This window comes from Haliotis rubra, unplaced genomic scaffold (assembly GCF_003918875.1).
Source record: "Haliotis rubra isolate DU_JTF1 unplaced genomic scaffold, ASM391887v1 Scf40, whole genome shotgun sequence".
In the NCBI taxonomy this organism is placed as follows: domain Eukaryota; kingdom Metazoa; phylum Mollusca; class Gastropoda; order Lepetellida; family Haliotidae; genus Haliotis; species Haliotis rubra.
This window is the reverse complement of record NW_025767080.1, coordinates 1,510,911-1,531,121: the sequence shown is the minus strand read 5'-3', so window position 1 is coordinate 1,531,121 and position 20,211 is coordinate 1,510,911. Positions and strand designations below refer to the sequence as shown.

Sequence of the window (20,211 nt, the reverse complement as noted above, 5' to 3'; positions counted from 1 at the left end):
TTACCTAGCACAACTGTAGTCCAACGGTTTAACAGAATGCAACTATCCTCTTTTTGTCATCTGGAAAATGGAATTGTGTCGACTAGATTTTAAACATCAAGTCGGATCATCTGAACACACACCAGCAGTGACCCTTGTATCCAACTCACAAGTTGTTTCATAACAGAACAGACAAGCAAACACAACACAAATCTGAGGCAGCTTTTGACTTTTGTTTAATAGGAAGACAATATACATGATCCTCTGTAGATGTTCCCCTGCAGACAGATGGGCAGACAGATCAAGGTAGAGACAATGACAGCGTTATCTCCATCAGCACTTCAAATGCAACATGGACACAGACGGGGGAGGGTGCAAATAAATAACACAAAGGTCATGGCAACATTCGTCTCTGTAGTAACCTGTTACTGAAATATCAGAAGGCCTACCAGAAAGGTGATCTGTGACAGATTTCAACAACTTTCTGTTCAATAAATAACTTCATGCTATTTCCCAATGCTTATTATCAATACATAGTTGTCTGTTCGATAAATATTTATGTCCTAAATTGATCAGTTGATATTTATTGCAAATTCTAGAAAAGTTCCATTCCAAGTTGACTTAAAATGAAGAGTAGAATAACTTCTGTTTCACCTAATTCTTACATGACCTTGACCTTTTGTTTGTCATTGTGATTTTAATAGGTCAGTATGACCTAGTGATAACATTTCACCAGTCTCTCCAGAACACAGGTAGATGGAATACAGTTTGAAATTATAACAGAAGTATGCATATCCCAACAAAGACAAAAGGCACTTAAATGCAGATAGGTATGATGAATAAAACATAGGCTAAAAACTGCAATCCTCATAGATGACGAAAGCATAAAGAAATGGCACGGGTTATAAGTCTGTTAACATCGGTGTTGGGTAGTAATCTGCATAATTGTCACAGGCAATTCATATTATGTTGCAAATATTAATAAATATTTACAAAAGGTCCTGTTATAGAAACAGAATCCATGTTGTGTTGTGACAGTGACAGATTGCCGAATCAGCATATTTTAGCTGTAACACTGCAGGAAAACACTGGCATAACCACGTGATAATGAATCATATACAATGATCAATGTTTATTGCGTTGATATATTTATTATATTATAAAGGTTGTGTATGATATAGGTAGGTACAGGCCAAAGTACAGCCCTAGTGATTGCTACCATCCACATTATCATAATTAGTCTAGAATAGCCCATAGCTAATATCATGAGGTATGTTTCATTGGAACTTCGTTAAGAGATCGAAGGAAATACGGCAAATGTCAGATGATTTGGTTTTATACAATACAAGCAGCCATGCTGTGAGTTTGTTAATATGATTGGACAATAAAAAGATGTTCGGCCCATTATTATGCGACAATGAGACAATCTATTTTTATTTCACTTTTGAATGAGTTTTCAACATTGAGTATTTATCAACTTCAACACAGTGGAGTAATCCGCACTTAATGATGGTGCCATTCCATTACAATCTTTTTTAACAGTTGAAAATTACAGTATTTCTTAGACGATTAAGAATACATTAGATGAAAATTAATTACTCTTAGAATCTGGATAACCAACAAATGAATAATTACGACAAATATTTCATTCAACTGACTGTACAAACCGGTTATGACAGCATGTATAATAATCACATGACCAGCGACATCATCATCATCATCATCAACATCATCACTCAGCACCAATGTAATTGCACCCCTTATAGTGACTGATGAATTCCTCAACACATGGGGTTGTCATGACAACTAATACATATTGGTTAATAAATCAAACCACTAATAAATACCTTGATAGACATATCAATTATCAATATTTATCATTAACAACATCTTGGCATCTTCAAACCAAGGATATTTTGCGATGTACTTCAACGTCCGATTTCCACAATAAAATATATTTTTAAGCACATTATGTACATAACGCTTTTACACAGTGTTCCATTCTTAATATTGAGGAAGTATATATACGTCTAATAGTGTCAGTTTATTATAGAACATGCCATATCAATCAGTTTCCATCACAGGAATATGCTGGTAGTATATGTAATTAACAATTATTTTGACAAACACTGAAATAGAACAACAGCCAAAAGAGAGAATTGTGATAGATGGTTATAGGGAAGCGGTATTTTAGATGATACTGGTTTCCTGTTATATATGACAGTCACTGGCCTAAATATACATCCAACGAGCACCCCTTGTAATGTGATAGATAAAGGCTGCGTCTTCAAATGGCTGTCCTCGTTTCGTGGATGCTCTCCCCTGCATCAGATAGTGTATAACCACACCAAACCAAACACCATATCACGTCCCTAACAAGATGTCATAACAATCTCAAGGCCATGAGAATGAACCTCAGGTCACACGTACATGTTTTACTGTTTACAGATCTTTGGGTTGGGTTGGGTTGATAAAAAAAATATAATAATTATTTTTTTAAATTTAAGCCTCTGATGATTAGCTGTTTTGGAGCAGATGGGCAAACAAAAATATATTTCAAGTATTTTTTTATTATCTCTTGGTGTCTGTTTTCTTTGTTCCAGTTACTAAAATCTGTAAACTGAAAACATACAGTGTGCCTGAACATGGGCTGGATGAGACCTCCATTAATCAATTTTATCCTGATCGCTCAGCGAGTTCCAAAGAGTCCCTATCAACCTTTGACGATTCCTTGTGACAAGGATCATCAGAGATGTCCTCTGATGTTTCCTGATGATCAGGCAGTGAGATGTCCTCAATACACACACCAAGTAATTTCTCAGCTTCTCAAAGCACCTACACACATTAGAAATGGCAATTCCATCGAATGTCACAAATTCTCAGTCCGATGTGTTCTACAGAACAAGCACTACAGTGTCAGTCTTCAGCAGAACTAGTGTTCCATCATCATCAAGCACTATGTTGAAAAGCTGTTCACGTTCTCCTACTTAGTGTTGAAACCCTGGGGCCATCCACCCCAGTCAAACACATCCTGACTCACAGACTCCCTTCTTCTTCTCTTGGAGAAAGGTCACAGTGTGGAAAACATATTTATTGATAAAAGTCGTCATCACACCACCACTATGGCATGAAGCATTATGGCTGTCGATATTAACAATTCAAGTTTAAATGTGGCACAGGACAGAGTCGTAGTATTTAGCTATGATACACTTAACAGATAATAATCTTATAATCTAAGACAAGGCCCTAAGCTTGCTTGGGACCAGCCTAGCAACAAACAAAACAACTATGACTGACAGCAGTGAACCTGGAGCGGTTGCCATGCCGACATGGACTTGTTGCTATGGCAACAGGCAGATTTCTGTTGTCATGGCAACCACTTCCATAAAGAGGCACTGTTATTGAATGGAGAGTTCTGACTGGCTGTGACAGCCTCAAGACCAGCCACCTGTCAACTTGTGGAATAGTTCCTGATTCAATGTTTGGTTCTTGTCCTGCGATCTCATTGACAGGAATATGTAGCCTCCGATGAACTCGTGGATAACTTTGCATGGAGTTCCTATTGACGAGAATGTGACTCGCTCTTCTTCGGAGTTGAGAATGACGTTTTCATTTTCCCAGTTGACGTGCCACGACTGGAGCGTGTTGTAGCGCCATGTCTTGATGGAGTCCCCGGTGTTGGGATCCATCCGGATTATCCTGTTGGAAGCGACACCAATCAACTCCTAAAACAAAGCAGATCCTAATGTCAAACTTTCATCGCAAGCCATGAAATCACTTTTCAAAACTGTTTCTTGTAGCAGTAACAATATTTTTTTTAATTATCAAGTTCATTTTTTTTTCAGTGAATGATTTATAACAGTGGCATAGTCAGATGAGAAAACACTTTGTCATCATAACTTCAAAAAGAAACAGAAAATGTCTGTTTCTGGTGACTTAATCCAAATCAAAATATTCGCCTTTTAATGAGTACAAAATACATTCAATAATTTTCTCAGTGTCAACAGTAAGGTTTTCTGGGATAATAGGTTTTCAAAGACATATGGGGCGGTGGGGTAGCCTAGTGGTTAAAGCGTTGGCTCGTCACGCCGAAGACCCGGGTTCGATTCCCCACATGGGCACAATGTGTTAAGCCCATTTCTGGTGTCCCCCGCCATGATATGGCTGGAATATTGCTAAAAGCGGCATAAAACTAAACTCAGTCAGTCAAAGACATATTATTTAGAATCCTGGACATTTTGAAACATTCTGAAGTTTGCGACGGAGTGTCCAGGTTATGGAGGGATACTGACCTCCTTTTTGCTGTTTGACATCTTGATGAGGAAGTAGGTGATACCATACTCTGGCAGTGCCTGCCATGCACGGATGTATGCCAGCTTGGCCTCGATGAGAGTCATGCCTTGGACATTGGTGTGTGCCTCCATAATCCTCTGTACCAGCTGCAAAACATGGTATACACGGTACTCCCAACATCAACTACAGGATCAACATCAACTACAGAATCAACATCTACATCCACACATAGAGGATCAACATCTACTACAGCATCAACTTCTGCTACAGTATCAACATCTCCTATAGCAATGTCAATATATCAATATAACATCTCCAACTACATCTCCTTATGTTTCTTCAACATCTCCCATGAAACATCAACATCACTATCTACATCAACATCTCATTCAAGAAACATTTCCTACAACAGCACCAACACAACTTACTACAACATTAATATCTCCGACCACATTTCTTCATGTATCATCAACATCTCCTATGAAAGCATCAACATCACTATCTACATCATCAACATCTCCTATGAAAGCATCAACATCACTATCTACATCATCAGCATCTCCAACCAAAGCATCTACAACAGCATCGATACCATCGTCTAAAATCATTCTAATAAGAAAGTGATCTTTACGGAACCACGAACAATGAAAGAGCACCAGGGCAGCTAAAGCAATCACAAACTATCTACTGTAAGTCAAAAAGGATACTCAACATTCCAACACTCTGAAAACAGGATGCCTCTAAGAAACAGTGAAGAATGCTATCAGAAACTCACCGATTTTGATTTGATTTTCTTGTAGAATCGTGGTGCTACAAAGTCTTCCGCCTGGATGTTGATCTCGTTGGCGGAGATGGTGGGGACTGTGGCAGGATGCTGCATGCTGAGGAAGGTCTGCAGAGCCTGGACCTCACTCTCGTACGAGCTGTCCATCATCGTCTTGCCCTTCGATGCCAACTTGCAGGCCGCCATCCACCTACAGTACTGCTCCTCCTGTGGACAGTTACATGACCAAATGATGAATTCTTCAATTTGGGGCAAAGCTATCAAAATAACTTCAGATATGACATGCGGAATATACAAATGAAGAGGATTTTTCTGACAGGACAGAGTGAAAGTTGCTTTACTTAAGTCAGTATCAATATCCATCCTTTAATAATCTTGTAGTAGCTATCCTCATTAATCTGTCACCATTTTCACAAGGGTCATAATTAACCATATTTCATAAATAGATTCATAATCTGCAACAAAAAAAACCCCTTTGAATAATTTCATACTGTGATGGTTTGTTATGATTACAAATTTTCAGGTGAAAAACTCCAAATAGGTTTTCATGAGAACTAAAAACTCTGATAATTACAGATTCAACTCACCAACTCAAACCTGAGGCAGACTTCCTGCATTCCGTCATGTTCTGGTACAAACAACTTGATGCCATATTTCTTAGAGGTAAGGTTGACATCGGGGTTACTTTCACACCCTGAAACAATTCAAATCAATTTGAATGTTTAACCAACACTAAGCACTAAATCTGCCACAAATCCCACAGATTCAAAACAGAGTTACCTCCCCTTGCCCATGCCGCGGTGTAAGTTAATCCCACTGTGTAGCCGTGTGTCTGTATCAGCTGTTCAAGTATGTTTGTGTGTACAGTGTGTCGGTCTGCCTGGGTGTGTGGCAATGGCGGCACACATGTGTCTGCCACATGCTTCCTGCTGCTTTACCCTTATGCTTGTAAGTCACTGAATGTTTTCAGGGAGCTGTTTAAAGGAAACCTGAAGTTCATGTCATGACTTGAAAATGACACAATATGCAATTTTGCAAGATGCTACATTACAATTACCGGTAGTTTTTTAATAAAGGGATAAACTATAACAATAATGTTGATGAGCTTTCAGAATAAAGAAGGATGCATCTATTTTAAACACCAAGAAAAGCTAGGTGTTAAAAGGTCACAATTACACATTCTTTCAGCAAACAGAGAAACTCAGACAATACTATTTATATCAAAATCAACACATTAACACAGTGATGAATTTAAGTTACATATTATATTATAAATATTCTCAGCAAGATCGTCCAGTAAAGATAGCAGGAACGAGCCTCAGGTATCATACCCCTGTTAGGCACTGAGATTAGAACTGGGAAGTGCCAAATTCTTGACTACTAGGCTACACCACTAGCCCAAATGGATTCAGGTCAATATGAAACATTGATGCAAATTATTAATGTTACTTCACGTAACTACAAGTAAACCAGTGTGGTGAAGCAGTACTTGTACCAGGTGTAAGTGATGAACACCTGGGTCTGAAGAGTGTTACATATAATGCCCCACCCCCTAAGGCCAGTGGGACCCTCCCTGTCTACCTAGTCACATGGTAACACTCAAATCAACAATCTGCTACATAGGCTCAGAGACTCAACTACTGACTGAGTGGAACATCCTTACTTCAACAGCAGTAAAGACAATTATAAGAAAATTTGCATACACATATTCTCAACATGACTGATATTTCATCCACACAATCTTATTCTACACTTAGTGAATCACATGACTGACGTATAAGTCCTTTTCTGTGGCAACATCAGTTTATAGGACCGTATTTCCAGAAGTGCTCTTTAAACATTTCCTTTATCAACTCATCATTCGACAAAACATTTCCTTTATCAACTCATCATTCCACAAAACATTTCCTTTATCAACTCATCATTCCACAAAACATTTCCTTTATCAACTCATCATTCCACAAAACATTTCCTTTATCGGCTCATCATTCCACAAAACATTTCCTTTATCGGCTCATCATTCCACAAAACATTTCCTTTATCAACTCATCATTCCACAAAACATTTCCTTTATCGACTCATCATTCCACAAAATATATAATTTATCAACTCATCATTCCACAAAACATTTCCTTTATCGACTCATCATTCCACAAAACATTTCCTTTATCGACTCATCATTCCACAAAATATATCCTTTATCAACTCATCATTCCACAAAACATTTCCTTTATCGGCTCATCATTCCACAAAACATTTCCTTTATCGGCTCATCATTCCACTTCCTTTATCGGCTCATCATTCCACAAAACATTTCCTTTATCAACTCATCATTCCACAAAACATTTCCTTTATCAACTCATCATTCCACAAAACATTTCCTTTATCAACTCATCATTCCACAAAACATTTCCTTTATCGACTCATCATTCCACAAAACATTTCCTTTATCAACTCATCATTCCACAAAACATTTCCTTTATCGACTCATCATTCCACAAAACATTTCCTTTATCAACTCATCATTCCACAAAACATTTCCTTTATCGGCTCATCATTCCACAAAACATTTCCTTTATCGGCTCATCATTCCACAAAATATATCCTTTATCAGCTCATCATTGCACAAAATATATCCTTTATCAGCTCATCATTGCACAAAACATTTCCTTTATCGACTCATCATTCCACAAAATATATCCTTTATCAGCTCATCATTGCACAAAACATTTCCTTTATCAACTCATCATTCCACAAAATATATCCTTTATCAGCTCATCATTGCACAAAACATTTCCTTTATCAACTCATCATTCCACAAAATATATCCTTTATCAGCTCATCATTGCACAAAATATATCCTTTATCAGCTCATCATTGCACAAAACATTTCCTTTATCGACTCATCATTCCACAAAACATTTCCTTTATCGACTCATCATTCCACAAAATATATCCTTTATCAACTCATCATTCCACAAAACATTTCCTTTATCGACTCATCATTCCACAAAACATTTCCTTTATCGACTCATCATTCCACAAAATATATCCTTTATCAACTCATCATTCCACAAAACATTTCCTTTATCGGCTCATCATTCCACAAAATATATCCTTTATCAGCTCATCATTCCACAAAACATTTCCTTTATCAACTCATCATTCCACAAAACATTTCCTTTATCAACTCATCATTCCACAAAACATTTCCTTTATCAACTCATCATTCCACAAAACATTTCCTTTATCGGCTCATCATTCCACAAAACATTTCCTTTATTGGCTCATCATTCCACAAAATATATCCTTTATCAGCTCATCATTGCACAAAATATATCCTTTATCAGCTCATCATTGCACAAAACATTTCCTTTATCGACTCATCATTCCACAAAATATATCCTTTATCAGCTCATCATTGCACAAAACATTTCCTTTATCGACTCATCATTCCACAAAATATATCCTTTATCAGCTCATCATTGCACAAAACATTTCCTTTATCGACTCATCATTCCACAAAATATATCCTTTATCAGCTCATCATTGCACAAAATATATCCTTTATCAGCTCATCATTGCACAAAACATTTCCTTTATCGACTCATCATTCCACAAAATATATCCTTTATCAGCTCATCATTGCACAAAACATTTCCTTTATCAACTCATCATTCCACAAAACATTTCCTTTATCGACTCATCATTCCACAAAACATTTCTTATTTTCATCTATCTAATTTGGTTCAACTTTTTCTCGCTATTTTCCACTTGAATCAAAAACAAGTATCACTTGAGCACTTGTTCCAGCTATCTACTGAAAGCCGAGTCCCCACTGCATGTTTATACCGTCTCCACACACAATATCCCTCTGCTTTCATACATGTTTCCATGACACCATCTCCAGCTGTTTCTCTTTATCCTACCACCATGTTCTCCCCTCCATGGCTGACATTTACCTCTCTCCCTGCCTCAGGAGACAACACATCACTAACACTATTTCCCTGCCTACTACCTCCACATAAACAGCCTCTCACGCCTACCACACAGATGGTCCAGCCCAGTGACAGAATTGCGGGCTCTTTCATGTAAGTAATCATTTAACCCACATCTTCAGGCTAATATTGTCCAGCTTGATCTGACGTAAAAAATGTGTCGATGAAGTAGGCGTGGTCATTTTGTTCTATAAACATCGCGTCCTGACATAACATGGCTGCCGCAGGTAACGCACATTGACTGTTTGCAGACACTGCTCACCTCTGACATTTATCCTCATGACTGGAGGGCCGTTGCTTTCTTCTTGGCTTCGGTAGAACACAATATGTGTGTCTTTGAATGTCGCCCAGTATCGCTTGTAACTTTTTAGCGTTATTCTCTTCGGCCTTGAAGAAAAACAATGAGTGAGTTAACAAGGGTACATTTTCAATGGTTTTGGACAACATGGGTTGAATTCCAATGATCAGTGGCTTCACTGAAATAATTTTCTGATATTAAAATACAATGTCATATTTGCAGTGATTTGAAAAATTATGCTCTTTCTTCAACAACACCTTCAGTAGCTGTACCAGAAAGTAACATAAAAATCTCGTCATAATCACTGGCAATGTCATACACACAAATTTGCTGAATCAAGACAGTATAATTACGTTTTGAACTTGTGTGTTTAAATTCAAATTTGTTCATGGTATGTCTGTGTTACTTAAATAAAATAGTGAAAAAAATAATAAAAATTCATTACTGCAAGTATATATCAAGTACCTCTCTCTACTGTTTTTTTTTTTGCAATAAAAGATGTGCTATCAGTGAACTAACAAGCGATATTCTTTATTGTGCTATACTTCATAGTTTGTACTCACTTTAGGAACTTGACATAGTCTCCAAGTTCTGGTATATGTGTGATATCACCGGCGTTGGACACAGAGGTTCCTTCCAGAGATTCCTGGAGGTCTTTGAGAGCAGCGTCAATGTCATCCTCCTCATTGTTCATTGTCTCGATGTCCGGCTGGGGCAGACCCGACTGCCGCTGAATCTGGAACTGTGAACAGAGGACAGTACAGGTAACGTCTGAATTGGTGCCTTTGAATTCTGGCTTGATTTTATCTGTATTAGAGCTTTCAATCATAGAAGATCCATGCTGCTTTAGTCTTGCCTTTCATATTTAGCAAACATGTCCAAGATTAACTGTACTCATTCCTTCGCTTCAAGCGAGACCGAAGGATGCTGATAAAGAGGTCAGATGATTACCTGTAGAGCAGCAAACATCATCATTTCTTCCTCTGTACACTCAATCTCCTCGGCCATCAGCGCCCACTTGGCCTGCTCATACACCTGGTTGATACGGATTGCATCGTACTGAAACAACAACACAACAGTTTGGGCAGGGTGACACAGATGGCATCATTACCAAACACCAGACAGCAGCAAGTAACAGTGATAATGACGAGAGAGAGAGAGAGAGACTGTGTCATCCCATCAAATATTAATAAATGAACTTCTATGAAAACGTTTCAAAACAGGTTAAACAAGTGTTTGCCACTGATATGGCAAAATAAACTGGTGTCTGCGTAATCACCCAATGTAGGCTGTCACTAAATATGTAATTTTTAGAGTAAAATTGATATTTTATACTTATCCTGACTCATGCTCTTTTTGCTTGTCTTCTTCTTCTTGCGAACATAGTGGAACACTTGTATCTCCCTAATTGAAGCTCCCTTCAATGTAAAATCACTAATTAGTACTCAGCACGAGTTACCTCCCTTCCACAAGCTCGGGAACGAGGGCGCCACCTCCACCCATGTGCCTCACTCTCTCCTCATATACTGAGCCCAACATTTGAATTTACAGGGAAATCCAAAGTGTTATGTGGGGAGGATGGGAGGGCTTACCTCATGAGTCAGGATAAGTATAAAATATCAATTTTACTCTAAAAATTACATATTTTTCCTTATCCTGACTCATGCTCTTTTTGCTTGTAGACTCCGACGGAAAGGGAGGTGGGAAATATATAATACTTTGGATTTTAATAATTAGTGATTTGAACTGTGATGATTGTAATAACCCTATGGGAACTTCATAAAGGCACTGAACTGATGAATTCCTGCTGCTAACTTATCAGCTGCCATATAAAGGTTATTACAAAGTACTTATTATGATAAAGTATATATAACATTAATACAATGCTTAAGACTAATAGACTTAAGCTTGTTAATATGCTAGTATAAACTCCTTAGAGTTTGTTAGCTAAAATACTTTAAGATATAAACATAGTACTAAGCTTAAGATATGATTAAACTTAAGCTAATTATATAATAGCAAAACTCTTTAGAGTTTGTTAGTTAATATACTTATATGATATAGATATAATGCTGAGCTTTAGATATGAATAAGCTTTAGCTACATATATAATAGCAAAACTCTGTAGAGTTTGTTAGCTAATATATTTTTACAATATGAGTATAGTACTGTGCTTAAGATATAATTAACTTAAGCTACATATATAATAGCCAAAACTCTGTAGAGTTTATTAGCTTATAGATTAATAATGTAACCATAGTACTAAGCTTAAGATAAGATTAGACTTAAGCTAAATGTATATAGCAAAAAAACTCCTTAGAGTTTATTAACTAATATACTTTTATGTTATAACCATAGTACTGAGCTTAAGATATAATTAAACTTAAGCTATATATATAATAGCAAAACTCCGTGGAGTTTTGTTAGCTAATACATTTTATAATGTAACCATACTGCTTAAGATATGATGAAACTTAAGCTAATTGTATAATAGCAAAAAAAACCTTTAGAGTTTGTTAGCTAAAATACTTATATGATATAAACCTAGTATTGAGTTTATGAAGGAACCTTAAGCTACATATATAATAGCAAAACTCCGTAGAGTTTGTTAGCTAATATACTTATATGATATAAACATAGTATTGAGCTTTGAAGGAAACTTTAAGCTACATATATAATAGCAAAAACTCCGTAGAGTTTGTTAGCTAATATACTTATATGATATAAACATAGTATTGAGCTTAAGATTTGAAGGAAACTTAAGCTACATATATATATAGCAAAACTCCGTGAGTTTTGTTAGCTAATACAAATTATAATGTAACCATAAAGCTTAAATTATGATGAAACTTAAGCCAAATATATAATAGCAAAAAACTCTTTTAGAGTTTTGATAGCTAAAATACCTATATAATATAAACATAGTACTGCGCTTAAGATATGAATAAGCTTAAGTTACATATAGCAAAAAACTCCGTAGAGTTTGTTAGCTAATACATGTTATAATGTAACCATATTGCTTAAGATATGATGAGACTTAAGCCAAATAGCAAAAACTCTTTAGAGTTTGTTAGCTAATATACTTATATGATATAAACATAGTACTGAGCTTAAGATATGAATAAGCTTAAGCTACCTATATAATAGCCCAAACTCTGTAGAGTTTGTTAGCTTATATATTTTTACAATCTGAGTATAGTACTATGCTTAAGATATAATTAAGTTAAGGTAAATATATAATAACCAACTCTGTAGAGTTGTTAACTTATATATATTGTATGATGTAATAATCATAGTACTGTGATGATAAAAAGAACTTAAGCAAATTATATATAGCATGTAGCTATTTAGTACTGTTATAAGATAAGTAGAAATCTGTAAGATTGACTTATCTTCTCCCTCGAGGAACTGTCAACTGTTGTGCGAGGACCATGGGATCGAATTGGTGGATACCTGAGACGCCCTCGGTGATGATATCTCTCAGATAATGGTTGGCAATCACCATATCGGATCTCCAGAAAATAAACCCTCCATTATTTCAAATAACATTGTGTAGATCAATGCAGAAGTTAAGCTTCTAATATCATGAGTATTAAAAGCTCATGGAGGGTCGGATTGGGTCCATCCGTCTTGTATGCACGTAGTATGACAGTTCTGATCCAAACGGAGATATAGTGCGTGATATTTCATTCTGCGTAAGTTGATGATAGAGGAAATAATCTGTTGTATTATTCCCTTCTGTTTGGTTCGGTGGAGATAAATTTACAGTGCTCTTGCTGGCCATCGTGATAGAATCATCGTATCATGAAGTCCAAGTATGTCATCCAGGCGTGTTCATAAACCTCACTTGTGAGGTGTAGGAGCACTATATTCAGATCCCCAAGTTGGAGGGTGAAACTTCCGTTTTAATTCTCCAATCAGAAAGTTTAAGTAGGTTTACTAACCATCTAGTTGTGTTAGTAGCTTGATTATGAAATTCAGCTGTAGTCTGAGACGCTGTGGATTTAGATCCACTTGTATCCCGTTGTCTAGGTTATTCGCTGCGAAGTCCTTGACGATGTAGGTGCACAACCAAGTGTGTCTGTCCTCGCTGAAGTTTATGTAAAATTGCCTGACTGCCGCGCCCTCGTCCCTAACTTGACAGGGGAGGTCTATAACCTGAAGAAAGCAGCCCAATCATGAAGGTTCAGATTAACTGGACTGTAAGGAGGCTTGCTCGCTCACTGATATATAGTTGTCACTTGTAACGTAAGTGTTGACCTGTGAACTAAGATCGACCTCTCGTGGAGGTCGCTGTCCAACGCCGTCCAATCAGAACAAGGCATTTTGATTCTGTAGAATACCCGCCGCTGTGATGTCACCGGTGTAGCAGGAAAAACCTTGTATAAAATCTTGCCGCCGCTGATATTAGCATAATCGTCGGTCTTCACCGTAGCTTCCCCGGGTTACCCGAAAGTGACCACGGTGTTCGAGGGTTAAAGGTAAACGCGAAACCTCCGGCCAAATACCTCGCTCTGTAATATTAATGCTGGGTAGGTTATTTTCCTGGCTGTCGTGAAAGTAAGTTCAGTTTTGAATATAATTCACTTTCTTATATAAAGGTACAATAAACTTGCAAGTTGTCAGCTTGTAGACTGTATACATGAATGTATCGCCATAATTGTAGAATTAAAGCTGAACTTGTTGTACATATTTCTTCTCAGAAACTTTGGCGATTATGAGTTATACTTTCGCTGTAACAAGGCTGCTGTTCAATTTCGATATTGAATTGTCTGCAGATCTCGCGTAATGGTCACGCATGTAGATAATCGTATCGTAGTCCGGGATTGCATATTCTAGCAATCTATAACGAAAGGTTGATTTCTGTGAAGATCTATGCAACGTCGTTGATTAATTAATATAGCGGCGTTCTGTGTTGTAAATAGCCTGTGCAATTGTCTTCGCCAGAGGCTTATAGGCGGCATATGGCATACAGTTGATAGACAACTTATGCGATGTCTTGAACGGACTGACGAAGTAGCTATATATGACGAGTGGCTAATATATGGAGACCTTGGAGGAGAATTCCTGGGTGGGCCTTCGAGATTTCGCTGAAGCTCGGTATCCAATCTAGATTTCCTGTGTGAGGTAGACTTGGAGCCACTTAGCCTTCGCGACCTTCGCGAAGGTATTGAGTCAGAGCCCGATCAGTATATATATTATATATGAGCTTGCTTCATGCGAATCCACCTCTGTGTTCAACAGGAGTGAGTGAGTGAGTGTATTGTTTTACGCGACTCAGCAATATGTGGGTCGGGTGAAGTGCTACTCCTCCGTGGCGTCCTTGTAACTGGTGAGGCTGTAGCTCCTTCGCCGAGGTGGCCTGGGACTTCCTTAGCGAAGTGTCTAGAAACCGATCAATATATGAGCGCTAGCTTCATACAGGTGTGGTTCTTGCTGGTTCTGCATAAGTAGAGCCGAAGTAGATCATCCTATCATCTTCAGAAGTCGTGTCACGAAATCTGGTGATAAGAATCTCATTGATCGTTCTAGATCTATTAATGCCAATAACATACGCCTCTGGCGCTTTGAACTGTTATGGCTTTATGGTAGGCTGTGTCAACATACTGTGGCACCGCAGAGCAATCGAAGTCGATTGGAGGTAAGGTGATGGCGTCTGCCTCGTCTTCCTTTATCAGGTATGTCTGCGCGAAGTTGCCACTCTTGGAAGGTGAAGAGAGATCTAGGTTGTTTACCATCCAATATCGTGATCTCAGCTCGCCTCTGAGAAAATGATGCCTCCATCATTTTCTATCCCAGCATCACTGATGAGAGGTTGATGCTCTTCTGATGGTGGACTGTGTATTTCTATCTCTATGTCGGGTGGCCGCCGGGGAGACCTGACTGTAGACTTGTGTGCAGACTTGTGTGGTGATGTACGAGGAGATCGGCGCGGTTAACGGCGCGGAGATCGTGTTGGTGAACTGCGTCTATGGGTTGACCTTCTCGGAGACCTGTGAGGAGAATGTTGATAGCTTCGCCGAAGCTCGTGTAGTCAGGTGTCCTTCGGCTGGCCTTCGCTGGCTTCCTCTCGTCCGGTCCTGGGGAACGGCGATTTGACCTTCGCGAAGGCTTCCGTGGAGGTCTGACGGTCTGAGTCCGCATCTAGGGATGAAGCCGAGGAAGGTGATGATCTATCCCGCCTTCGCGAAGGCCTTCGCGAAGGCTGTACATCTGGGTCCTTCGTGGAGGTGGTCTGCGACTTCCTTCGCGAAGGTGGCTTCGTCGTGGCTGCTACGCTGATGGGGGTGCCTCTGGGGTGTCGTCTGCGTTGGAACCTTCGCGAAGGCTCGGGCCTTGGGCTGGCTGCTTCCCAGTCTGTGGTGGCCCTCCATCATGATCATGATTTGCCGCAACAGTTCATCTGGGATGGTCTGTCGTCTGACGTCAGTGTAGAGACATCAGGCTGCATGGCGATCTCTGCTGATGTCACTGTAGATGTCTCCGGTCGCTTCTTGTGGCGTACGTCGGGGATGATGATCAGCTGATCATCGTAGAGGCTCAGTTCAGCGGCTGGAACAATCTCGGTTGAGAAAGTCCTAGTAGACTTCGTTGATTTCCCCTCAGAGGTCGACGCTGCCCTGGGGGTGCGAAGTCTTCGTTGAGTGTTGGTAGCGACGGGACCCTCAGGAAGATCATAGAATATCATCGTTGGTACATCAGGCTGCATGTTGATCTGCGCTGACATCACTGTTGCCGACATCGGGTCATTCTTTGATGTACATCAGGTATGATGATCGGCTGATCATCATACAGGCCCAAATCTGCGGCGACGGAACAATCTCGGCTGAGAAAGTTCAAGTAGACTTCGCTGATTTCCCCTCAGAGGTCAGCGTTGAGATGCAGTAGAAAAACTCTAGTCTTCGCTGCGGCGATGGGATGTCTGGGAAGCAGGACGCTTCTTGAGGCGGCGGACTACGCCCAACGCCTCTCAGCACTCTAGCGGAACACCAGACGGAGCGGGTCGACCAACAGCAGTAGACTGGCGAGGGTTCAGGTGTATCAGTCATGGCTGGACTCTGCATACGCCAATTCTATCTGCTGCGCTGTCTCAAGCGCCAAAGTAATTATTTATTAAAGGCAGAAATGGATAAATTAGTACCGCAACTGCAACGTGAATAAAATGAACATGGCGAGTACAACTAGGGCATATTAAATGCAGATCAGCAGCAGAATAAAAACGTAATCTGCAACAGAACAGAATTTTTATCAACGTAATCCACTGAAACAAACACGGCGCCCCGTGAATAAACAGTAGAAACACGACTAAATATCAATATATAATTGTTGAAGGATACTAGCTAAACCTCTATAGATGTCTATACGAGGTAACTAACTAAATATAATCAAAGGATATAGTGTGTCGGGAGACACAGGTGCTCTCACGTCCAGCTCACTGGGCGAAGAAGGAGAGAGTGAGGCACATGGGTGGAGGTGGCGCCCTCGTTCCCGCGCTTGTGGAAGGGAGGTAACTCGTGCTGAGTACTAATTAGTGATTTTACATTGAAGGGAGCTTCAATTAGGGAGATACAAGTGTTCCACTATGTTCGCAAGAAGAAGAAGACAAGCAAAAAGAGCATGAGTCAGGATAAGGAAAAAAGGCCTACCTTTGAAGACATTGGGTACAACAGTTCATGAGATATCGCGTTAACAACAGTTTGAAAAGTGGTCAAAGTGTCATGGTGACCTTGAAAATAAGGTGAAGGTCACCCAAATCGACTGGTGTCTGCATAATCTCCCAATGTAGGCTGTCACCAAATTTGAAGACATTGGGTACAACAGTTCATGAGATATCGCGTTAACAAGAATCGGGACGTACGTACGTACGGACGCCACTGAATACATAGTCCCCCGTTCCACGTTGCGGCGGGGGACAATAACATACCCTTTATCCCTATAAAGCAAAGTATACGTTAGTATTTAGCAAGGGCTCAATATATGCACACTAGTGCCTTTAAACAGTGACATCAAATATCTTAACATTCTTTTCTCAAGGACATTATTTAAGCGAGGCAAAAATTATGTTTTTACATAAATTTCTGAAATCTTATCTATTAAAAAACACCCCAAGTACATGCCTGTCCCATCACTTGCGATGTTATGGAGCAGGGGTGTGGTTGTATCCAGTTTCATATCTTTACCTTAATAAATAATATATTAAATCCTGACAAAGTGTCGCATTTCAGTCATACATTAGCTGTATGTTTCCTGTCAAAGTATTGCAATCTTAATCACCCTTGAAAGTATAAAGTGTGTCCAACTAACACTAACACAACAAAGTATACCAAGGGTTCATAATATTGATATACCCCTCTTATAACTCTTTGTTCTTTCCAGCTAGTGCTGACCCAGTACTTCAGTGTTAAAGTACAATACTGAACTTCTAAAGACCTCCTTCATGCAGGAAATGGTACAGTTAATATGTGCGTGTCATATACTAAATATGACAGATTGGCCAGCATTTATGATGACAATAATTTGAAATGTCAACACAAATGGGTCCTGTTTCAGTGAGATCAATGTCACACTAAACAGGCTGTGTGTAGTAGGTGACCTCTGAACTGCTGGCAAATGTCATTGCCATGAGTGAGTGAGTGAGTGAGTGAGTGAGTGAGTGAGTGAGTGAGTGAGTGAGTGAGTGAGTGAGTGAGTGAGTGAGTGAGTGAGTGAGTGAGTGAGTGAGTGAGTGAGTGAGTGAGTGAGTGAGTGAGTGAGTGAGTGAGTGAGTGAGTGAGTGAGTGAGTGAGTGAGTGAGTGAGTGAGTGAGTGAGTGAGTGAGTGAGTGAGTGAGTGAGTGAGTGAGTGAGTGAGTGAGTGAGTGAGTGAGTGAGTGAGTGAGTGAGTGAGTGAGTGAGTGAGTGAGTGAGTGAGTGAGTGACCTGTTGTATGCTTTGCACATAAGTTTCTCTGTATAACATCCTTCAACACCCCAGTCATGTTTGTCCTGGACTAAGACATTTCAATAAAGCTGTTTTCTCACAGACTGGGGCCCAGTCTAAATGTACACTGTTTATAAGAGATGTGTGTACAGTCTACATGTACAGTTTTATCTGAATCATGTGGCCACTGCATCATTAAAGCTGACTACTGCCTCGTACCAATTAGGATAAATTGTGTTCGCGATTTGATCAAATTTTAATGAGCTGGCTAAGAAAGATACCAATAGCTGATTAAGCTCCCACAGGTCTAGGAGATGGCCTCCCACTACATGCACTTAGGTACCTATATCAAGCTGAGTTTCTCATTGCTGTGGCTCCTACAGTGTGGGAGTGTAGGAGAAGATGTCTCAACAACAACAGGCTATATGCAGGATACAGATGGACTATTATACAAACATGATATATTGCATTTCCTTAAATGATTAGAGTAAATGATTTCTTTTAGAAACATGAAAGAGTCTACCATAAAACGAAGACAAGAATTTGATATCCAGTTCAAATCTGTGTTATACAACTCAATACACAGGGTTCGAAATACCCCATATATTAGTGTGCCATGGCACGGCAAATATTGAAATGGCACGGCTAAAAAAATGTTTTCGGTGCCCCTTTGACACGCATGATTTTTCAGTGACATAACTCACATTTAGTCATTTAATCCCCAAAACAATTATTTTTTTCCAAATTAAATAATACCATACATATTTGAATGCTCATAAACCCATTTTTTTTATTTAACAATAAATTTCAAATGATCATCATCATTGTCATTTATTCTAAAAACATGTGGGCATACTCAATTTCTGAAAGGCACACCTAAAATATTTGTCTGGTGCCCTAAGGCACACTTAGAATAAAAAGTATTTCTATCCCTGATACAACATCCAACTTAAATCAACTATAAATTCCAATTCCAAAATGAAAACCATAAATGGTTTCACACATTGCACCCATGTTTGGAATCAGTTAGTTGAGAGTTTACAGGACATGGTAGATTAGGAACACACTTAGAGGCCACAAGAAGGAAAAAGAGTCCACATTTCACTATGCACTGTCTCAGATTCCCATCATAATGGTGAAGAACATCTCTGTTGCATCTAGCACTGTCCCATTCATTGTTTTGTCAACACTAGATGACAGAAAGGATCGCCACATTACCATTACAACCCTGGCCAACTCTATCCCCACTAAATGCTACAGAGAGCAATCTCACCTGGCCAACTCTATCCCCACTAAATGCTACAGAGAGCAATCTCAGTTTGGTAATTTGACTCAATATCAACACAAAGTGAAAAGGAAAAGGTTACACCCCTCCCCATAACATAATACTTTATTATTACAAAGTCAACAAAACCTCTTGGATTTGTTCGGTGGATTCATGCCATCACAATGCTTGTATTGAAGCTTTCGAATGACCTTTACAATGTGTATAGTCAGACCTTACATTGGAGTGATGGGGACGGACACCAAAATAACACCATGTAAGTATTATTCAAAATAATGTTTTGAACAGTCTACATTCCAAAGTCTTAAAAACACTTTTTAAATAAAGTATTCTAAAGATTAGTTGATAACTCAAACTGATGGTAAGCCAGCTTGAACAAACGCTACAGCATGTTTTCAATCTTGTAGTACCAAAATGGAGAAACATTAACAAACTAACTACTACCCTCCAGTCATGCAAAACCCCTCTCCATCCTCCCCTCTCTCCCTTATCCCACCAACATTCTTCATATCTCCACCTCCCCTACCCCCCTCCCTCCTGAAACAAGACCCTACCCTAGTCAGCAGCATGTTTCTCTGCTGGCCTCATCAGGAGGGTCGGATTACAATCACATTTGGCTATCTCTCATAGGCTATCTGCAGGGTAAGCATGTCAAA

General features: G+C 39.2%; 1 protein-coding gene across 1 annotated transcript in view; it reads right to left on the bottom strand.

The window, feature by feature from the left end:
* Positions 1-198: 198 nt before the first annotated feature.
* Positions 199-20,211, bottom strand: part of LOC124287440 (unc-112-related protein-like) — a 103,234-nt gene continuing 83,221 nt past the window's right edge. The window contains exons 6-12 of the mRNA XM_046723991.1: positions 10,304-10,411; positions 9,916-10,094; positions 9,317-9,441; positions 5,644-5,750; positions 5,048-5,263; positions 4,272-4,418; positions 199-3,704 (exon numbers count right to left, since the gene is read on the bottom strand). Of these exons, the coding sequence (XP_046579947.1) occupies positions 3,414-3,704; positions 4,272-4,418; positions 5,048-5,263; positions 5,644-5,750; positions 9,317-9,441; positions 9,916-10,094; positions 10,304-10,411 (1,173 nt within the window). The 3' untranslated portion in view covers positions 199-3,413. The remainder of the gene's footprint in view (positions 3,705-4,271; positions 4,419-5,047; positions 5,264-5,643; positions 5,751-9,316; positions 9,442-9,915; positions 10,095-10,303; positions 10,412-20,211) is intronic.